The 21,513-nt window shown below is 44.6% G+C and overlaps 2 protein-coding genes across 11 annotated transcripts; one reads left to right on the top strand and one right to left on the bottom strand.

The window, feature by feature from the left end:
- The first annotated feature begins 20 nt into the window (after positions 1 to 20).
- gtpbp1 (GTP binding protein 1) lies at positions 21 to 6,263 on the top strand. 4 transcript variants are annotated; one of them, XM_086132507.1, is made up of 14 exons: positions 21 to 381; positions 1,514 to 1,625; positions 1,738 to 1,918; positions 2,004 to 2,187; positions 2,402 to 2,566; positions 2,640 to 2,763; positions 3,145 to 3,259; positions 3,348 to 3,492; positions 3,860 to 4,042; positions 4,186 to 4,321; positions 4,457 to 4,635; positions 4,810 to 4,923; positions 5,141 to 5,191; positions 5,351 to 6,263. In XM_086132507.1, the coding sequence occupies exons 1-14, from the start codon at positions 199 to 201 to the stop codon at positions 5,459 to 5,461; spliced, it is 1,983 nt and encodes a 660-aa protein (XP_085988633.1). In that variant the 5' UTR covers positions 21 to 198; the 3' UTR covers positions 5,462 to 6,263. The 4 variants fall into 4 exon arrangements, with proteins under 4 accessions (XP_085988633.1, XP_085988635.1, XP_085988634.1 ...); XM_086132510.1 differs by having other exon boundaries at positions 28 to 381; positions 4,762 to 4,923; XM_086132509.1 differs by lacking the exon at positions 5,141 to 5,191 and having other exon boundaries at positions 22 to 381.
- Positions 6,264 to 6,374: 111 nt separating this feature from the next.
- sgsm3 (small G protein signaling modulator 3) lies at positions 6,375 to 20,616 on the bottom strand. Of its 7 annotated transcripts, none has more exons than XM_086132503.1 (23): positions 20,582 to 20,616; positions 20,092 to 20,211; positions 17,334 to 17,492; positions 11,913 to 12,004; positions 11,720 to 11,805; positions 11,340 to 11,403; positions 10,775 to 10,986; positions 10,572 to 10,679; positions 10,360 to 10,503; positions 10,090 to 10,285; positions 9,853 to 9,998; positions 9,490 to 9,720; positions 9,223 to 9,405; positions 8,886 to 9,041; positions 8,735 to 8,789; positions 8,609 to 8,658; positions 8,365 to 8,517; positions 8,222 to 8,292; positions 8,093 to 8,141; positions 7,830 to 7,915; positions 7,599 to 7,721; positions 7,407 to 7,467; positions 6,375 to 7,155 (listed from the first exon to the last, which is right to left on the bottom strand). In XM_086132503.1, exons 4-23 carry the CDS (start codon positions 11,917 to 11,919, stop codon positions 7,072 to 7,074), a joined length of 2,265 nt encoding a protein of 754 aa, XP_085988629.1. In that variant the 5' UTR covers positions 11,920 to 12,004; positions 17,334 to 17,492; positions 20,092 to 20,211; positions 20,582 to 20,616; the 3' UTR covers positions 6,375 to 7,071. The 7 variants fall into 7 exon arrangements, with proteins under 7 accessions (XP_085988629.1, XP_085988628.1, XP_085988627.1 ...); XM_086132502.1 differs by lacking the exon at positions 20,582 to 20,616 and adding an exon at positions 20,463 to 20,480; XM_086132501.1 differs by lacking the exons at positions 17,334 to 17,492; positions 20,092 to 20,211; positions 20,582 to 20,616 and adding an exon at positions 13,941 to 14,034 and having other exon boundaries at positions 11,913 to 12,001.
- Between the last annotated feature and the right edge of the window lie 897 nt (positions 20,617 to 21,513).

Raw genomic sequence — 21,513 nt, 5'->3', positions numbered from 1 at the left:
TCAACAGGGCGGTAACGTGCTATTTTGAAAAGCGAACTGACAGCTCACCAAAAGCCCGTTCCTTCCATTTGCAATGTTTACAAAATTAAGAGCGTCCGTCGTGTAGCTAGTCGCTATCCGACGTTCTCAGCAAGCCATCATCCCAAACAGTCCCGACAGCCCGACACAAATCTACCAGAGCACTTCTCGCATACAGAAATGGCATCGATAGCAGCGACGGCGCACGAGTCGAGCACTGCGCTCGCCGACGCCTTACTCCCAGCGAGCATTTTCGCACCCGACCGGGGAGGATGCGTGGACGATCCCGGGGATGAACTCTACGAGGACGGCGACATGATCAACGGCGAGCCCAAGGATCGAAGGATTGACTTTACGAGCAAGGTGAAGCTAGGCCCGAGATGGCACTCGGCTACTGCTAGCTGGCTGTTTGTGAAAACGAATGAATGAGATTTTCGTTTAATGTTGTGTTTGTTTTGCCAACGTTGCGTTTAATGTTACGAACCGAGTGTATTTTATCACGAACAATACCAAACACTGTACAGCAAGGGTTCTTTCGCTTTCGCAGAGATAGCCAGCTGTCGCGAAGGCTAGCCGCAGTAGCCAGCGTAGCTGGGAACTGACTGCTTTACTAGCCGCAGTAATAAACATGAAGTTACATGTCAATTAAAGTATAGTGTTGTAATAACAACAGTTTGTTTTACGTGGTTTAAACTGCCCACACCTATATTATGTGGTTGAGAACGCCAGGGATACATAATAATAATAATAATAATAATAATAAACAACACGTGACCGTAGGTTAGGGTGAGTTCACGAACAAGCTGGTTAAACAAAAAGGAACATATGGAAGTTCATCGAGGCAAACGGTGCCGTTTGTGGTCTCATTTTCTTGCATTAAATTACAAAAATGCTTTGCATCTTTTGAGAGTTACATTTGAAGACAACTGACAAAATTTGCGCGTTATTTTCAGCTTGAGCTGCTTTTCCAAACGGAGCCCCCCACTCAAATGTCTGTTGTTTTTTAGGTTCTTGTCGTACAGGTTCAGCGGGTGGTATGATGCAAACTGAGGATAGTGGTTGTGATAATATTCAATTGGCTGCAGAGGTCAAATTACTCATCACAAAAGACTGACGAAGCAGCCACCTTACATTGCACATGGTTGCATCACTTTCTTGGGCATCCTCTCATGTCAATTAATCATTTTATTTTAATTTTCAATTTCTAAACGGCACACATAATGCATTTGAGGTAAAATAAGGTGTTTAAAGTTTAAGAGTAGCTTTACTAGCAGTGGTAGTAATGCTCTCTTTTATCAATGATTTAAAAGATGACCGCATGGGAAGGGGGCAGCTGTAGTTGTGAAATGAAGTTTTTTTTCTTAAATTCACCTTCCCCATAAATTTTGCCACTTAGTACTTTAGAATTTTTTTTCAACAGCAGCTTGTTTTATCACCCCAACATTACTGTAACAATGTTTTTTTTTTGTTGCCTTTTTTACCGCATGCAATAAAGCTGGCCCTTGTCAGTCCAAATGGAGAGCAGTATGACTCTTTACTGAGCCAGCTAAGGGACAGGATGGAGGAGGGATCTGGAGAGACCATCTATGTGGTTGGGATGGGTTCAGGTGAGTGACTCCCTTGACGCACATGCTGTTGAACATCATATCCGATTCCAAAATTGGATATAAATCATACTTTGGATCTTGTTTTTGAATGGTTTCCTTTTTCCTCTTTGAGATGGTTGCGACTGGGGTCTCAACGAAAAGGGCATGGAGGCTTCAGAGGCCACAGTGCGATCCATGTGTGCACAACTGGATTCTGATCTGATTCCGCTCAGGGAACGCACTGAGGCGGAGGGTTTGGTACGGGACTATTTGATACGGCGACGTGTGGGGGAGCTGGACTTCCTGGAGGTCAGGTGAGTGGTCAGAGACTTATCTGTTGTGTTAAAGGGCTTCAACAGATTTTCTGCATGACGTTTTTTTTTTTTCTTTCCCTCCTAGAGTGGCAGTGGTTGGGAACGTGGATGCTGGTAAGAGCACTCTTCTAGGAGTGTTAACACATGGAGAACTGGATAACGGCAGAGGCTTCGCTCGCCAGAAACTCTTCAGACACAAGCACGAGATGGAAAGCGGCCGGACCAGCAGCGTGGGCAATGATATCCTCGGATTTGACCAAGAAGGACAGGTGACAGCGACAGCTTTGGACTATAAATGCTGATATCCTACGAGAGGAACACAAAGGGTTCACTGGATTCATCATCTGCTGTTGCAGAGAGTTTTGCATGCACAATACAAAGCAATTTCTTTTTGGTCATATTGTCAGTTGCGATGTACAAGCGAGCTACATCATCCTGAGAAAAGATTTTGAGTCAACTTGTCCACTTGATCTCTTTGTTTAGGTCGTGAACAAACCGGATAGCCACGGCGGAAGTCTGGATTGGACCAAAATCTGCGAGAAGTCCTCGAAAGTGATCACCTTCATCGATCTAGCTGGCCACGAGAAATACCTGAAGACCACCGTGTTTGGAATGACTGGACACTTACCAGACTTTTGCATGCTCATGGTAAGAAGTGGCATCCGAGAGTTCTCTTTATTAGTAAAAGATTAATCTTAAGATTCATCATCGCCCTTGTCAGGTCGGCAGTAATGCAGGGATTGTGGGCATGACCAAAGAGCACTTGGGGCTGGCGTTGGCCCTCAATGTGCCCGTGTTTGTGGTGGTGACAAAAATTGACATGTGTCCAGCCAACATCCTTCAAGGTAAGTTGTCCGACGTGCCCGTTTTTGCTCACGTTCTCAACAATGTCTCCGCTTGAGATGTGAATACTCCATCTGCTGTTGTTAAAAGCAGGCGTGCTCTAAAAGTATGCAATTATGAGTCACATCTTTAGCTGGCTGCTTCTTTTCAGAGTGCAGTGGTAGCCACTTTATTTCGTTTGTCATATTATCATTGTGCAACACATTTTAGGAAAAGGGAAAATATTTTTTGAGAGGACATTTTATTCGAAACTACTTTAGACATTCATAATTAACTGCTCATGGGGCTAAATAACCAGGACATTATTCCTCGACTTGAAGTCGAGCGATTAAAAATAAATGTGAAGGGAAGCCGTCATTTTTTGTGTGCTCTGATCCTAACAGAGACATTAAAGCTGCTTCAGAGGTTACTGAAGTCCCCCGGTTGCAGGAAAATCCCCGTCCTGGTGCAGAACAAGGACGACGTCATAGTCACGGCATCCAACTTCAGCTCAGAGAGGTACAAAATCTGCCCCGAGGCAGTTTCCTTTTGAGACTGCGAGAGTGAAGCTCTCTTCAGTAACTTCCGTTTGTGTGCCTTCCTGTAGGATGTGCCCCATTTTTCAAATCTCAAACGTGACCGGAGAGAACATGGACCTGCTCAAGATGTTTCTCAACCTGCTCTCATCTCGCACATGCTACAGAGACGACCAGCCGGCTGAGTTTCAGATTGACGACACCTACTCTGTACCCGTGAGTGTCGCTTGCAAACAGCAAACTTCCATTTTATTGTCTGCTGGCTGTGATTTCAACAGTGCAGTAATTTATACAGCAGTGTTTTACAACCATCATTGTTACGTCTGAATAAATAATAACTCAGTGTTAAGTCTGGAATACAAAGCTATTGTCCTGTTGTATGAATGGCAACAGGTGGATACACGTCAGTTTAGCCCGTGACTACATAATAATAATACATTTCATTTATGTCACATATGAAAAAAATATAGATTTTTTCCTCAATTATTTTGGGACAGTCTACTAAATTTTATGATTTTCCAGAGCACTCCACAGCACTGTGGTCAGCGCTAAAACTTAACTCCACCCATATTGCCTGTCTTAGGGAGTTGGAACAGTAGTATCAGGAACTACTTTACGTGGACTGATACGTCTGAATGACACCATGCTACTTGGGCCAGACCCTTTGGGCAGCTTCATTTCCATCGCTGTCAAATCAATCCACCGCAAAAGAATGCCGGTAAAGGAAGTTCGGGGAGGCCAGACTGCCTCTTTTGCGCTCAAAAAGGTAAGTGGGCAAACACCGCCCCCTAGTGGCCACCTTTGTCTCCAGATAAATTCCTCAATGCCCACTGAGCCAAAGTCCAATAAAATATACCGTAGTTGATCAATTATTTCCGTGATCCTCCACCGTAACCCTGTTTGATACAGATCAAGCGTTCCACCATAAGGAAAGGCATGGTGATGGTGTCCCCGAGGTTAAACCCGCAGGCCACTTGGGAGTTTGAGGCAGAGATTCTTGTGCTACATCACCCGACTACGATATCACCCCGATACCAGGCTATGGGTGGGTCACGGACAGTTTTGATAAATGTCAGCGCTTACTGTTTTGCTATGTTTCTGTTGTTCAGCGACAGGTTTATCTACTGTGTTGAAACGGTTGCTTACCTTCTCATAACACGTCTTTCACTCTCCTCAACAGTCCATTGTGGCAGCATAAGGCAGACCGCCACCATCTTGTCCATGAACAGAGACTGCTTACGGACCGGGGACAAGGCATCCGTCCACTTCCGCTTCATTAAGACCCCCGAGTACCTTCACTGTGACCAGAGGCTGGTTTTCAGGGAGGGACGCACTAAAGCCGTAGGGACCATCACAAAGGTAACACAAAAGGCATGGTCAGGCGTTTTGTCAAAATGCTTCCAGAAAATCAAACGCCCTTACCTTCAGGGCAGGAGATTTGCTTGCGCCCGCCATCAAAACCATTCCCTATCGCATTCCTTTCAGCTCCTGCAGTCCACCAATAATTTGCCGTCAAACTCCAAACCTCCACAGATTAAAATGCAGTCCACGAAAAAGGCATCGGCTCGAAAAGACGACGGCGCCACGGCAACAGCAGACGACGGGTTGACGATAGCACAGTCGGCGGGCCTGAGCATGACACAACAGGTGAGAAGCGTGGTTTGGGGGGGGGGGGCATAACAGGAGGGGTTCTGCTCATTCTTTATGTTGTGAACTCACCCTGCTAACTGCTTCTCTAACTTGTTAACTCTTCTGTCTTTTTAATTCTATTCTTGGAATGTCTCATTCATCCATTCACACTGTGTCGTACATCGTGTATCATTGCTCTCCCCTCTCCTTTGCTTGCGTGGCTGGCTCCCGGAAGGGAGAGGGGGAGGAGGACCCTCAGTTAAAGGAGGGCAACAAAGACAACAAGGTAAAGTGGGTCATGACTGACAGTGATCCTGAGTGGGGGCGGGGGGATTCAGTAAGATGGGCTCTTGCTGGAGTTTTCTACAAGTTTGATTTTCTGCTACACTTGTGCGCACGCAGTCAGTGCATTTTTTGTTTTCATGTTGATTTCTCTTTTGTATAGCCAAAGACGGGAGGAGGTGGAAGAAGAAGAGGCGGTCAGCGACATAAAGGGAAAGGCCAGAACATCTCTGCAGCAGCAGCAGCCTCCACGTCAGGAACAGGAGGATGCTGAACTCTTTGCTTGCCTCCCCCTCTCCATAACTCCATTCCAGCTACTTTAGTGCAAAACACTCATCAGTCTTACTCCTCATTGCCTTTTATACCAGGGTTTTATTGTAAAGGGAATGTTCAGAGCTACACCCGCAAAACGTGTGCAGCTTGCATTTTGTTGTCAGATCTGCCATCGCTGTTGAGAATCGTTTTACACGAGGGAGTGGAGATTAGCTTGTCACAATCGTTTTTCAAAGTGGCTTCATGAGAGGGAGGGAAGTACCCCCCCCCCCCCCCATCAAGGGTCCAAACAAATAAGTGCAGCTAAAAAAAAAAAATGTGACACTCGCCCATGCATTGCCTGTGAAATTGCAATTAAAAGAACATTTTGTGAACTATTTATACTTCATATGTAAAGGAGTTGTTGGCCGTACCCGATAAGTATACAACTGAATGTAGCACAGAGCACATATCCTGTCACTCCTAAATATATGGAAACTAATATAAGATGTTACATTTTATAACTGTCAATTATTTGGCACATATGCAAAATTTTACCCTTGGATATTTGATGTTCCTAATTTTCCACCTTGTATTACTTGCGCTCTTCCACCCACCAGTACTCCTGCACCATGCCTCCACCCTACACAAACTGAATCGCAAACTCGTTCTTGTCACCCCAGCAGTGGCTCACGATTGTAAGACATGCAGTGTTTGCAGTGCTAATTGTGGACTCTAGTACTTATTGTGTTACAGCTTGCTACTGGTAACGTGACATTTACTCCACTAAGATCTCAATAAATTGGTTTTACTGAGCTGCACAATAGTTTTTTTTTTTAATTGGTCCGTTCTCGATGTAAAAACTGTTTATCGAGAGTGACTAATATAATATTAGGCTCCAGTCTTGTGTATGATGATTTTTTAAAACAAAAATATCTCATCAGATAATTTTATTTGGATTGCAGAACCACATTTTTCTTCAACGTGCATTATTCACTACCACCGTTCAGGTAGCACACATTCACACACATGATAATATACACAGTCTAAAGGCTGTACTTGGCACTTTACATTTAGCGTAATATGAGATAACTTCTGTGAAAAATAATTTCAAAATTTACAAGCTTTAAGGAATATTCAGTTTTGGTCTTTCAATGGTATTGGTCGGTGATATGGAAAAGTCAAGTGTTTTGGTGTGAGAGAACAGTGGCTGCACTTCACAAGAGGATGTCCCTCTAGCCTCCCTCGTGCACCAATCAACTAGTTGGGGAGCAAAAAAACAAACTGGCTGAAAGTAAGGACTGCATTCCAGTGAATACAGATGATTCTGTACTTCTTTTTCACCTTGTTTGACCTCCATAATAAAACTTTTCCCAAACATCCTCCAAAACCACCCTGAACAAAAAAAATAAATAAAATTGGATGCATCTTGATGCACGCACACTTGAGTTCACACAAACCAGTGACCCTTAATGGCAACCAGGAGGCTTATAGTCATTGAAATGTGTTACCATTGTCCAACAAAGTCCATGTTGAGTCCAAGGATCCGACAAAAACATGTTTCAAAAGACACACAAGTCTCACACCAGCGAACACTCATGTGAGGATACAGTTTTTTGCCCAATTTTTTGTCTAGCCGTCAATGTCCCAGCTGAAGAGATGATGCTTCACCAACATATCCTGCACGCCCTCTTTCAGTGGCCTCTGCTCCTTCTCCTAGAACAGAATGGACCAAAGCAGCAACGTCAGACTAAACGCTGGAACACTTTAAGAGTATTTCAAAGATAACATGGAGAGCTTAGTGGCTGAACAGAGAATACGAGACAATGACGACCGGAATAACAAAGTGAAGTCCCTGCTGAATGGTAAATCCTTAAAAATCCATAACCAGTAAACAACATGTGCTCCCCTCTGCATTTCACACGAGTCTTCTGCTCCTCTACGTTGCAGCAACTCTCTTGGCTTACCTCCTTCCGCTCCGGTAATTCGCAATCTTGCGAAAGACTGAAGGCAAACTTTGAAAGGACCCTGTAGAAAGAGAAGTTACTTTTACTTCACTCCTGTATGTAAACTATATTGTATTGATAGCAAACATCAATCCATGAAACCTCACAAATCGAAGGAAAATATCCAGAAGTTCTACTGCTTCAAATTCTGACCTGAGTTCACATTTGATCTGAACCCATCCGGGACTGCGCAGGAACGACCACGGATGATACCATTTCTCGACAGCCGCCATGCTGGAACACAGCACCTCCAGCCATAAGTGCAACACCTGCTCACTGTTGGGGAAAAGATGCAAGCGCATGTTTCGATTCAACTCGTTTTTTTTTTAAACTTTTACTTTCATTCGAAACAATTAATTCTCACATGCGCGTGCGTGAACTCACTTGAGGCCGACGCAGACCAGAGACCTGAACTTGACATCCATCTGAACATGAGCCACGTCATGGCTCATGTTGACTGACTGCACCGCCTAAAGAGGGCAGAATGTTGACCCTCAGACTTTAAAAAAAAAAAAAAAAAATGTACAAAAATTCTGAAGGTTCCTGGGAAAGATCATTCTAATGCAGGAAAGTTTAGACTTCTCACAAGCCATCGAATCACCCAAAATCATATTTTGAACTGGACTGTACATTAAGAAACTACTCACCCGATATAGGAGCTCCTCTGGTGTTAGAACCTTCCCATCTTCATCTAACCTGTAATAAAAACCATGACCTTGAATTCAAGGTAATGGAAATCTACACCACTGCGACCAAATAAGCGTGTGTGCGTTTACCTGAAGGTTTTACACAACACTAATCTTGAGTAGACAGAGTTGAAATCCCTCTCGACCTCTCTGCTGGCCGCCTGACAGGGAGCAGGGGGGAGAAGGATGTTGGTGGTGTGGCATGAAATTTGGCGGGAGAGAATTTGCGGTACCTCTTCTATGAATAACCACGGGTGACAGGGCCCGCCCAAAATGGAAGGTTTCTTAAGGCCGTGCAGAAAGATGGCCTTGAGGGCCGGACACAGAGTCCCTCTGGCGAGATCGGTCACAGCTTCTGTTACCGAGTCATCCCCTGCTAACGAGTACTGCAGACACAGAAGGCGGCAGCAAATTTTTGGAGCGAGAAGCAAAGAATCTCCGGTCTATCAAGACACCGCCGACTTGTGAATAGTTTACCTCTTTGCTCCTTTCATCGAGGATCTCCACAAACTTTGCGGGGAACCAGCCTGTTTGTTGAGAGCAACGCAGTTATGGAAAATGAGCGTATGCGCACTGCAACGGGAAATGCATCCACATACGCACCTCGAAGACCGTTGAGCTCTCCGACCCAACAGTGTTCGTCCTTTTGTGAGATGATCTGCCAGTTAAAAAAAATTTAATAAAATTAAAAAGGTCACAGCTCCTTTCACTCATCAGGGTTCGCTATATTATGCGCTTGTGCGTCATATCTCACGGTGATGATGTCATTCTTCCTGAAGCCCAACTCGTCGTCATCATGGCGCTCAAAATCCAGCAAAGCCTTTGCTCGTCTCCGTCGGTTTCGGGACACGACCAGGAAGTTTTCATGGTCCCGCTGGTGGCTCTCCATGGAGTAGTCAGGGGTGAGCTCCTACAGTGGGAAACAAATGGCCAGAACACTTCACATTCAAAACATGACGTTTCATTTCCCCTCGTGAGACGGCGAAAGTATCTCGTGAGCTATCTAATCTTTTGACAGCATGTCTTTGTTTTCGGGATCGGATATTCTGCAAGCGTCGTCCTGATTCGGTGCTGCGGTGCTGTGAACTCACAGTGCTGGAGTGGCGTGGGTCCAGACAGTGGAAATGCTCAGAAGTGCGCGTGATGGCCTCTCGAAGGGCCGCCACCAACTCGGTCTGCTTAATGTTCTTGGACTTGAGCGCTTCGGCCTCATCCTCCCCAAAGAGCAGCGAGCTGAGAGTGGACTTTCTCCGCAGGGACTGTCTCCTCACCACCTGCTGACGCACAGAGACGCAAAGCGGGCGACGTCGCCGTTAAAAACAAATTCAGCGGCTGAAGCCCGGTCTTGAACGACTGACCTTATTGAGATTGGAATTGAGCGGCACGTTTCCACTGTCGAGCTGGGCCTGTTCGTTGAGGATGTAGGCGAGGTGCTTGTGTCGGTGGGCGTCCAGCGTGTCCTGCGACAGATTGCCCGCCAGCCTCAAGGCTTCCCCGAGAACCGCAGGCCCGTCTCTCAACTGGCTCGGCAGGTCGGAGAGCGTGTTAAAAATGGACGCGGAGTTTTCCGACGATATGAGCTCCTCCTCCTGAGGCAGCGGAGACGGATTTGTGAGGATTAGTCGGCAACGTTCGATTATAAAAAAAAAAAAAAAAAAACACCGTAGAGATTTCATCTTGCCGTTTGATAACCTTTGAGGAAAGATATAAAAAGACGGTACCTTGATCTTAAGCATGCCCAGCGTGATTTGAAAGAGCACTAAGGAGCCCTGGTAGAACAGGAGGTCCCAGATCCGGAGGAGTAAACGGATGTCCACCACGCTGGCAAAGGATGTCAGGAACCAGTGCAGCGTGATCAGAGACAGCTCTAGGGAGGAAACGCTTGCATTTAGAATACAGTTTTACGTTTTTTTTTTTTTTTTTTTAAGTTGCTTCATATTGAGCTAAACGAGCCATACCAATGTCATGCTCTTGCAAAAGGCGGTCAAGGGCCGGTAGGTACTGAACAATGAGCTGACGAAGCACCCTCTGGTCCGTTTGGACGCCCAGCAGGGTGGAGGAGAAGTACGACGGAGGGAGGAGGTCTTCAATCAGAGCACACATCATCCACAGCACATCCTCCTCCTCCATGAAGAGCAACAAACAGGAAATCACCTAAACAAAAAAAAAAAATCGATGCTGAAACAAAGCTCGAAGAAATAAGCAGATATTTGGAGATCGACCTTCACCATTCCAGTTCCCTGACAGTAGCCAATGTCGGGGTAAAGCCAGGCCAGGCCTCGAAGTACCCGTCGCAGCCTCGGGACCCCGACGCTTGTTAGGTTATTGAAGCACACGTTGGTGGGCATTGTCCGCAACAGGTCCTTCTCTATCTAAGGGATGGATTTTTTCAGGTCACGACTATCATTCAACACCGCAACGTTCACCTCGGGGATCTCACCTGTTTGGCTGTGGAGGTCCCATCGTCGGAGCTGTTTTTGATGATTTCTTTGTAGGTGATTTCAGAGGTTCTCTTTTTCTGCAGCGCTCCAGACAGACGCATCCATAACTGGCAGAGCGAAAAGACACGCGTCGTCGTTCGTTTCTCCGAAAAAGTCGCGAATTTCCCATTTCGGGGTCAATATAGCACGAGGCGCTGCTGACCTGCGGCCTCATGCTATGAGGAATGCCACCGAGTACGAGCGCGCGCAGGCGTTCGGAGCGCGGAAGGACCGGCGCGATGAGCTCCCAGGTGAGGTCGCCCACTGTGTGATTATGCGTGAACTCCAAATGGGCTTGCCAGCGCAACCTCTGCTGAGGGTTTTCACACTGAGGTGAGCCTTCGGTGCCCAGCCAAGGATCGGGATCATCAGTCGCTGCATGAGAAGATAAGATAAGATAAGATATCCTTTATTTGTCCCACACTGGGGAAATATACAAGACATGAACAATAAGAAGAGGATGCTTGGAAATGTTTTGAGCCTCCTGAAATCATCACGTGATCATCAGAGGACGGTCGCAAAGCATGACTAACATCCAAAGAAGGTCAATGGGGCGAGGATAAAGTATAAAGAAATACTGACCAGTTGCGGTCATAACGCCGACATCACATGTACTTCAATGCAACTAATCCGAAGCCAAATTGATTTGCCATTAAATATTTCCCAGGGAGGATGAGAGGAACTTCACTCGCAAAGAAATGAGCATGTCCGTGCGGGTTAAACTTTACCGTCTAAGTCCACTCTGAAGCCAAACTCATCGTACTTGAGTTCAGTCTGTTCCGAGTTGTCTCTCTGTGGAGGGCAAAACAACAGTTTGCTTTGGTTTGAAGGAAAACAAACGAGACAGCGTGCCTGACATGATAAAAAAAGTTATGCAACCAAGGCACATGTACATTAGGGGGAAAAAAAATTAAAATCTCACGCCACAGCAAATCAGACAAAGTGGCCGCAAAGGTTAATTACAGGATGTACCTTCTGTCGTCTTTACAGACCAATTAAATGAAATTGTCTAATTTCTCCGTGGCACACCTGATGATCATCACTGATTTAAAAAAAAAAATAATAATAATAATAATAACAATATGTGCACGGGAAGTCACGCGCTTACTTGATGGTACTTTGCCAAAATGTCCTGGGGCCACATGCTTGGCGTGAGAGCCGAGAAGGGCCCGCCGGGAGCCGGAGTGTATGCCCCTGAAATAAAGACATCAAAGCAATCAAGCTTGCCGAAGAACCGTGTACTCATATTAAATACCGTAAGTAAGCAGACGGGCGCGCTTTGAAGATGGACTAAACAATACCTGACATGGTACGTGGATTCTAGGGTGATGCCTTTTCTATTCCAAGACTGCAGTCACTCTGACGTCAGGTGCGGCAGTCGCTCCGGGATCTGCTGAACACAAATCAGCACAAAAGGCGGTTCTATTGGCTGCTCATCGGAACATGAAGGTCTCGCGGCACGGCAAAGAAGCAGACTGATGAAAAGAATGAAAGGGCAGGGAGAAGAAAAAGGACGAGCCCGCCTCTCGCGACCACGTGACTGCTGCTCTCACAAGAGGCTCATTAATAAGCTCAACTTTTCTTCACAGTCGGTTTCTTTGCATATTATTCGACCTTTGGCGGAATCAGCAAGCAGATCTTCCACCAACATACGGACAAAGTTGTGGTTCTCTTCAGCGCTGTGACAGGAGGTAACATTGATTTCGGCATCATTTCTATACGCTGGCTCTCCAGATTTAGAATGTTCATTTTGTGAATCCGTAAAAGTGGGTAAAAAATGTCTAAAGCTGTCTGGAACCTTAAAAAAAAAAAAAAAGCTAATTTCTGGACCCACTCTGAAAACAACAATAATATGGACAATAATATCATCACAAGAATAAAGGTAAAATATTACAAAAAATTACGCCTGCCTTACCCGGTGTTACTTTTAGACGGAACGACTTTGAGGATGATGCATGGCAACAAAGGTGTGTGTAAGTGCAAGAAAAATTGGAAAGGACCGTCAGAAGTGGACTCATTCACACATGCAACCACACTCAAACAAACCAGCGCAGCGGCAGAAATGACTCATTCAGCAGCATCCAAAGGAGGATTTAGGACTTAAGAGAGATGAGAAATCAATTTGAGGATGGGAGCAGAGCCAAGCAGCTTCAGGGGATGTGTAACTCAGAGGAAGAATTGGGATTTGAGAGCCAGGCCCTGACATGCACTTTAATCACGTGCCAAGAAATCCAATGTGACGGAACCTCTCCTACCAACGGTTGCACACATGTGGCACAAATACAGCAGTCCGTCCAAAAGAGTCACCTGCAAAATAATTATCTTCAGGGAAGTCAAGTTCTTTAGAATAGAGAGCTGACTTGAGGGAAGTCTTGTCCAACTATGTATCGTTGTGACTGTGCTCGCCTTTGTTTACCCTGGAGAAAAAAAAAAATCAACGTGCTGCAAGAAGGTTCTGCCGAGTGTGTGCATTGGATGTGACTTTGTCGTTCTCCATTTAAGCACGCAAGCAGGGTAAGCCTAACACTGGTGACTCATGCTTTCATCTCGTCAAATGGATACGTCCACCCACACAATTACAAAAGCAAGATGTTTATCTGGAGATGGATGGCCAATAATGGGGCCAGATTATTATTATTTTGTCTCTCCTCTTAAAGACACACGCGCAGTCTCAATGCGTATGGCATTTCCTCATCACCGTGCACGGGGAAATAGTGGAAATGACACTCACTGCAATTTCAAAAGGATTGTTCCGTGACGTCGAAACAGGATGCAGATCAGGAACATTGTTACACGCAGCTTCACAAGCTTTTCTACCGTCACTTTGTTTTGAAGAAACCACCACATGAGTTACAAGTCGTGTCACGACCAAGAGCATCATTAGATGACGTAAAACGACCCCAGGTCCCCCGAATGACGTCAAAACAGTCTTACTCTTTCTAAATATAGCGTTACTTTTAATTCATGCCAGTCCGGTTTTCCAAACCCTACACAAACACATGGACGTCACATTTAGACCGCACGTAAGCCCGGAGAACCCACAAGACAACAAAACTGTGCTGTTGGTCGCATGCGCGTCAGAAACCATTGCAATGTGTTCATGCAAGTGTCAGCTGTTAGCTAGCATGAGCATATGGCTCGCAATTACGTTTCAGGATGCACATTATTGCCAGCTAGCCAAACTCACCGTGACATTCGTCAAGTGTAAACAAAGGCGTGTGGTTAGCGGCAGACGCGTTGTTCACCATGAAGGGAAAGATGGAAACGCCGAAAGCGGCGCCATGACGTGCGTCTCAAGGGATTTAAAAATTCACGAAACGACTGTGCACCTGCTAGCGACGTGGAGCTCCGCTGTATCCTTACACCTTTCAACGCTTGCTCCTGAGCCGCCATTCGGGAGAAATAGTCCCAAATCCCGGAACTAAACGTCCCCGTGACGTCGTCATCTGAGTATCCTTCCGCGCAGCCAGAGGTGACGTCGCACAAATCTTTCGTTCATTCATTTCCTCCCTCATTCATGCCATCTCAACGTACAGTGTTGTGTACTCACAACTGAAAAAAAAAATAACGATATGACCACTGATATTGTGACCGTAACCAGCGGTTTCCTGAAAAAAAAATACTGAAATGACCCCACTGTTACTTCGACTACTCAAGTAAAAATTGACTCGACAAATAATTAACAAGAATGAGTATTCAGTTTCTGTACTCATCATTTTTTGTTTGCCACTTCACAAGGTTGTGCAAAGCAATGGGAACACTTCATTTTGATGAGCTACCGGTATTTTATTTTTCTTCTCACCAGCGATAGGCCTACTATTTAAGTTGATAAAAGAGGCAAACTATTTCGTGTTTTTTTAATATCCAAATTGTCAAAAAGGGCATTTTATAAAATTGGCAGAGAAGAAAAAAACCACCTTAAAATGCCAAGTCATTTCGTTTGTACTTCTTAGTCATTTTTTAACAGTTAATATTCCATAAATAAAAGGGGTACTTTTGACGATCGTGATGCTAAAATACCAACTTGAGTTAGGTGAAAAAAAATCGATCAAACCATGACTTTTTCGTGTTTTTTTAATATCCAAATTGTCAAAAAGGGCATTTTATAAAATTGGCAGAGAAGAAAAAAACACCTTAAAATGCCAAAAGTCATTTCGTTTGTACTTCTTAGTAATTTTTAACAGTTAATATTCCATAAATAAAAGGGGTACTTTTGACGATCGTGATGCTAAAATACCAACTTGAGTTAGGTGAAAAAAAATCGATCAAACCATGACTTTCATGAACTTCACTGCTGATTAATGTCGAACCATACTCTATTTTACCACAAGGTGTCTCTAGTGTGTTCGCTCTCCGAACTCGTTGTTTACAGTTGAGCCAATGAGATTAAAAAAAACAACTTAGCATCATAAAATGGCATATACTTACGCATATCTTCAGTCCACCGCCATCACACGTGAAATACAGAAGTGCCTCTTTTCGCAGTAGAATAGTAAATAGAATTAATAGAATTCCATCTATACAATTTTTCCATTAAGTCATGAGCGGACACTCTTATTTTTTGTGCCTTTTTGTGCACGTGCACACTCAAGTGTGACACTCTTGTTGCATTGCAGTTCAACCCCTCTGCAAACAACTACATTAATAAGCTGTGTTTAAGAAACACGTTGACTGCTCCTGTCGTCGGCAAGGCAGACTTGTTTATGCAGCTCATGTATCGACTCTCATTAGTGGGGATCGAGCAAATGAACCCATTGTATGAATAATAATGTACAAATTGGTGAGTGTATTTCTTAAATACCTCCCTCCCTCTCCTCCTCCCACCTCAGCACTCTTGACTCTTTCACAATGGCGCTTCTGCTATTTTAACCCCCTCGCTTTGCTTCAACACTCATCTCGCTGCACCATGCCACTGTGAGTCACATCAATAAAAATGCTGCAGCCCAAAGCCGACCTTGCCCACGGCCTGCAGAACCCCTGCATGCACCCTCCGTGTCATATGGTGTGGGTGTGTGCCTCTGCATTCCTCATCTGTCTGACTGCCTCTGTCATTTTTGATACGGTGACGTAGACTGATGGAGGGGGAAGAGAAAAAAAAATGGCTCATACACTGCGGTTGCTATGATGTCAGAGACAAGCAAAAGAGAGGAGGAATAGAATTGAGATGGGAGGCAGTCGGAGACGGCAGACGAGGTAATGGCGAGAAAACATCCTGAGATAAGAGGAGTGTGAAGGAAAAAGATAAGGGGATGAGCAAGACCATTATTTGCTCGTGAGGCTCTTTCGTTTTGTTGTAGTGATGAACAAATGAAAGAGCAAAGCAGATAGACCGCATTTGGAGTTCTATACGCACATTCATTGGAGGAAACAAATGATTATGGATCGCCGTGAAACAGCAGGTGGTCATCAGTTAAGGGGGAGAGGGAGGGAAACAATCAGTCATTGGGATTCAGTGTGCTTCACTCGTGCACTTTTGGGGGGGGGGGACAGAAGATAGTGCTGTTGTGTTACACCAGGAGGTTCTGTGCCCATATGAATCAGTTGATACTCGCATGCATAAATTAGGCTCTGTATATTTATGCGTGCGCATAGAAACCGGCATAAGCAATGAATCTTGTGTCCATATTTAGCACCTAATTGGATTAAGGGAAGGCCTCATTTACATCAAAATGACCAGTCCATCGCATGACGCGTGTCCTGTCATACTACGGATGCACGTAAGTGTGAAACACACAGGTTCATGTAACCTCAATGATGCCCGCTCTTCCATCTCCATCGCTTGCATCTTTTATGGTTAGAAAGTCAAGATAGGCCAAGCCGGGCTCGCTCTCCTGGGTTGGATCATACGGCTTTCACGCAGATGTTGCTCCGGTCTCAGTGGAGCTCTCCTGTGCTGAGGGGAGTTGAAGATAAAGGGCACCACTCAAAGAAGACTTTGAAAATGGCAGTGGGGAGAGAAGACGTTTTTGCATTCCTCTCTCTCTCTTTCTCTACTCCCCCAACCTGATTTCCAGGCTTATCTGCGCTGTGTTTGACATAATTGGGCATGCATGTTAATGGTATGTAACTGCAATATGATTCATGGTTGGCATACTTAGGGGGGCACGGCGCACTCTCGAAAGGTTGATGTTGTCATCTTGCAATTTTCACAAAGACTGAACAGAATAATTTAGTGGGAATGTAATTGGCGGAGGGGAAGTGACATATAGAGAATCAATGTGACAACTTCACTTGTGAGTTGTCAAAGTGAATGACAGAGATGAATGAATGCTGTTTAAAAAAATAAATAAAACAAAACATAAATCCCCCAAGCCTCCTTCCTCCTGTCTTGTATTAATGTGACTGCGTGTGTAAGCACTTTAAACCCCGGAGCAATGTGGTCGACACTGACATTTATCTTTTTTTTTTTTTTAATCTTTCTGCTGTATGTTTGTCTTCGGATTACTCTCGAAAAATCTCAAAATAATGTTGGACATCATCAAATAGTACACACACACACACACACACTCACACACATTTCAATATTCGTTAGGTCATTCACCGGTCAGTCAATCGTGCATCTGGCAGTAGAACTAGGACAGCGTGCAAAGACGGCAAAAAAGGAGGAATAAAAAGCTACAATTCTCTTTTCATACACTGTTGTTGTACACTTATTATTCCGTGAGAAGGTTCATTGTAATCCACCTCACGGTGTTTATATGCACACTGGGAATGATGCTTACCTGGGATGATGACTCTTGACTTGATGGGTTTTATGCGCTTCCTTCAATCGTCTCCTTGGAGGAATTGTTGAGCGCTACTGTCTCAATCAGCCACCCGAGTTGCCTTTCATTCCGTATCCACGCGCTGATGTCATCCAGCACTTCATACGAGCGGTTTGTCTGCTCCAATTAAAGTCGAGTTAGTTCTGCATAACTTCATAATTACCTGCTGCGTAGCTGCATGTCGATAGCCTTGCGCTCCATACGAGGTGGACATTAGTTTACCGGAATGTAAATTTGCCTTTAGGTCGGTGCTAACTGGAGGAATGCTTAAGGTTTTTTTTTCTTCTTCTAATCACTCCTAGCTTCGCCTAATTTTTGTACTGCGCTGGCAATGCTTGGACCTAGTGCTGATAATGACCTAACAGGAGGTGTTTTGTTAGCAAAGGTGGTTGCGCTACATTGCATTCATCTACTGAGAGGATTTAGCCGGTGGCCACGGTAGATTGTTATCGGCCAACTCATTAGTCTTCACATACAGTGTCAAAGAAAGGAGGCAAAGGGCTGAGGGGACAATAAAGCCCTCTGAGGAAAAAAAATAAATAGAGTGGAGTCGCGATCGTGATGTATGTGTCTTTGCGGCGGGGGGGGGGGGGGGGGGGGGGGGGGGGGGGGGGGGGGGGGGGGGGGTCATACCTGTATCTATAACTGATTGCGAGCTAAAAGGATAAAAGGGTAAGCCTGTCCTTACTCCGCATATTTATTTGTAGCAAATAACGTTCTGTGTTGTCATTTGTGCCTGTTTGCAAAGCGAGGTAGTGATGAGGACATAATGGATAAAGAGCATGCCGATTATGAAAATGAGACCGAGGGAATGAAATTCAATTCAGGTTAGATTACTAAATGGGTGTTTGTGCAAAGGAGGCAACAAAGCTGACATAACTCAATCTTCTCGTTTGGTGTAAGATTCACAGCCAGAGCCAGACCGAAGCGCAAATTGCCATGAGTCTGAAACATTCCACGGTCCATGGGGGTTGGTTCAAAATGTTTTGTTTTTTTTAACTGCCACGTATTGGGGACTCCTAAGCACCATCCACTTCAGTCTAAACTCACCCCAGCCATATGAATGAATTATAAGTTTGAAGTGTATGCCCCCCACTTCAAGTCAGAAGCGACTTGGAAAGCCAGATGGAGATCTTATGTCTGCTCCACAGATAAGAATCAGGAGGAAGAAGTCTTAATCAGTGGTGTGGCACTGATAGAGACACTGCAGTGCACCTTCTGTCAACACTCTCTCAGCTGATAAATGCAGCCGGGCCTCGTGTGTTGTTGGGAGGGGGGGAGGGGGGGGAGGTGGTGTTGAGACTCCAGAGTGTGCTCTGATATGGTTGAGTGAGTATGACTACATGGAAACTAGCAAGGTTCATAACCTTGAGAAAAGCCTTCCAGATCGACCCTCGATGAATTCCCCTCGGGCGTAAAGATCAGAAGGAAATTACGGGCGTGTTCCATAAACCAGAGAGCCGCAGCTGGCAAATCCCGGCTACAGAAACGAAAAACATTTTCACAAAATGAACCAAACTAAATGAAGTATTTGGGGAGCAATTTGAATGCAAAAACTGCCCGCAACGTTGCCCCCGCAGCTTCATTAAAATCTGCTCTGAATAAACACGTCTCATGTTTATCTGACATAAAAGGTGACAGTGTCTTCAATACTTAAACAATAATTAACCCCGCTGGAAAAAAAAAAAGAATCCTCAATGGAATCTCTAAAAGTGAAAAGTTGAATAAAATCTGTTTCAGGGCCAGTGGTTTTCTTAAATTGATTAATGAAAAGAGGCTCGATTCTAATCTTGCTAAGCAGTGAAACTTAGCATGTCCCTGCTTTACATCCGTTGTATGCATTTGTCACATTCAGCTTGCCTGAGATGAATTCCGAAACAATATTTGTTTGGCTGAATTCCTTTTAACTTGAAGATCCAAGACTTTAGCGCGGAATGCTGAAAAATCGGGTTTGAAGTTTTACCTCCCGATGAGATATTTGGGCAGCGATCCGTCACCCGACGCGATCTTCAAGCTCGTATGAGTTACCTGCATTTGATCAAATATTTAAGGCACTTCCCTTCACCCCACTTTTCCACAAAGCCTCAGCATGAGAAATCAAATATTGAAACTCTATATTTGAATAAATAACGGCGCGCCGCACATCCTCGCAATCAAGAGAAGCCATGCTTCTGTGCTCATATGCAGTCATGCATGGACAACCGCAGATCTACATAGTAATGTCTGACACAAAAATACCATTTTTCTCCTGCAAAGGGCCAGACCGGAACATTTTGAGTTCTAATTTGCGGCTCTGCGTACAACATCAGTGATTCTCTGTGCATCCATGCGTTTTATAAATAAGCTTCCCGTGAGAATTCTTCTTCTTCAGTTGATGCGCGCGCGTATTACGTATAGGCCATATGCGTCATTCGCTGAGCACATGTGACTTGACCACTCGTGTCGAAGGGGGGCCAAATCAGCACATTTCTTTGACGTTTGCCAGTTCATAAAATTTAACATCTAAAATAGATCAATTAAGAAATGACCAAGACATCAGTCAGTGGGGACTGTCACGTCTAATTCCCTGATTTCAAATCTGTAAATGGAGTTCTTATGACCAAAAATGGATGCCGTTAACTTTAACGGGGGACGATTTTTTCAGCCTTGGTGGAGGTCTTCACTGCCTCAGCGCTCTTGCGCTTCCGTTTATGTTTTCAACATTCTATCTGCTCACCTTCTGCGGACTTGCTCGCTCTGCTTTTGATAAGGGGCCGGCCGAGACGATGCTCCAGTGGCTCCCGCTACACACCTCGAATGTGAATTGCATGCAGAGAAGGGCAGCCCAAGTCGAATTCTGGAAGCGGAGGAACAGTTTCATTGCTGGTGCAAGCAATTCGGCGAGAGGACTCTCAAATGTGCAGTAGAGGAGCTTTTGATCACGTGAGCCGCCATGACCGAGGTCCGGATCGCAAAATGAATAGTGGTACTAGTACATCAGGCGAATGCAAAATAAAATCCCAAATTTGCCTTGGAGTGATCACAAGCGTGTTTTAGGTTTCATCTGTCATCATCTTCCATTCTCCTTAAAAGCCAGGACGTACTCACCTTTGATCATTACTATTTAAAAGCGAAATCAGCAAGTAGAAGAACCATTTTTTGCGTGTCTGTCAAAAAAAAAAAAAGTCAGGACATTAATGTTTAATTGTGCTTTCAGCGGACCGTACCTTAGCAAATGACGGAAAACAGCCAATCCACAGATTCAGTCCTGTTGAAAAAAAAAGGTAGAAAAATGTAAACCTTCAGCATGTAGTTTAATAATCCGCAGTGGCAAGGAGGTAAATCCCGACGTTGACTCTGCACTAGATTAATGCCTTCCATTATACACACACGCACACGCACGCACACACTGTTCATGATTTATCCATTTTCACCGTGAGACCAAGGAGAGGTGAACACTCAGCGTAATAAAATTTAAAGCTGACTTTTACCAGCTAGCTTTACTTTTATTAGAAGTGCTGAAGCAGCAAGATAACGATATGAAATATGCCACAATTCATGCCCAGAGCATTATTTTAATCTGGTTCCCATGAAATGGTTTGCATATAGATCACGTGTGATTGGTTTCAGTATTTAAATAAAGGTGTGCCGGCACATTCAGGCAAAAGTGAGCAATATGTTTCCGGTTTTTATTGTCATCTCTTTTTTTTTTCAGAATGACTGTTTGAAAAAATGAATTTCCGACTCCGCCGCCAGATTGAAATAGAACACAACCCATTCAGAAAGACCGGCATTAAAATCATATTTTAAAAAACCAGCATGCGCATTAATATTATTCCACCCCGCAGAATCTGTTTGCCAAATTATAATAGTGCGTATGTGTATGTCGGGGGAAATAGCTTGCGGTGCTTTTTCCTCAGCTCAAACAGCGTGCACAATTATGTCATGCTGCTGCCACGTTCACCTTTGTGAAATTGTCTCCAAGTCCGCCGCCACAAAATAGGGATGTGCAAATGAAGGCATGGGAAAATATCATCATGACTTAAGGTGAAAAAGTAACACCGTTGCAAGAGTAAATGATGTTATCTTAAAAGCATAGCAGAAGAAGAATTCCGTCAAGCTCTGCGTATTCCTTTGTAAAGGTTTATTTTAATGATAA

The sequence above is a fragment of the Hippocampus guttulatus genome, chromosome 16, assembly GCF_054856545.1.
Source record: "Hippocampus guttulatus isolate MCC_2025c chromosome 16, RoL_Hgut_1.0, whole genome shotgun sequence".
In the NCBI taxonomy this organism is placed as follows: domain Eukaryota; kingdom Metazoa; phylum Chordata; class Actinopteri; order Syngnathiformes; family Syngnathidae; genus Hippocampus; species Hippocampus guttulatus.
Note: the sequence above shows the minus strand (reverse complement) of the source record. Positions and strands in the feature narration are given on the sequence as shown.

What these genes read in the sequence shown, in the direction of transcription:
- gtpbp1 (XM_086132510.1), top strand. Translation starts at nt 199, where the DNA reads ATGGCATCGATAGCAGCGACGGCGCACGAGTCGAGCACTGCGCTCGCC. An exon ending in GATTTGACCAAGAAGGACAG is followed by an intron (nt 2,188 to 2,401) that starts GTGACAGCGACA and finishes CTCTTTGTTTAG; the next exon opens with GTCGTGAACAAACCGGATAG. An exon ending in TCCAGCCAACATCCTTCAAG is followed by an intron (nt 2,764 to 3,144) that starts GTAAGTTGTCCG and finishes TGATCCTAACAG; the next exon opens with AGACATTAAAGCTGCTTCAG.
- sgsm3 (XM_086132503.1), bottom strand. An exon ending in CTTCAGAGTGGACTTAGACG is followed by an intron (nt 10,987 to 11,339) that starts GTAAAGTTTAAC and finishes CTTCTCATGCAG; the next exon opens with CGACTGATGATCCCGATCCT. An exon ending in GGACCTCCACAGCCAAACAG is followed by an intron (nt 10,504 to 10,571) that starts GTGAGATCCCCG and finishes TCCATCCCTTAG; the next exon opens with ATAGAGAAGGACCTGTTGCG.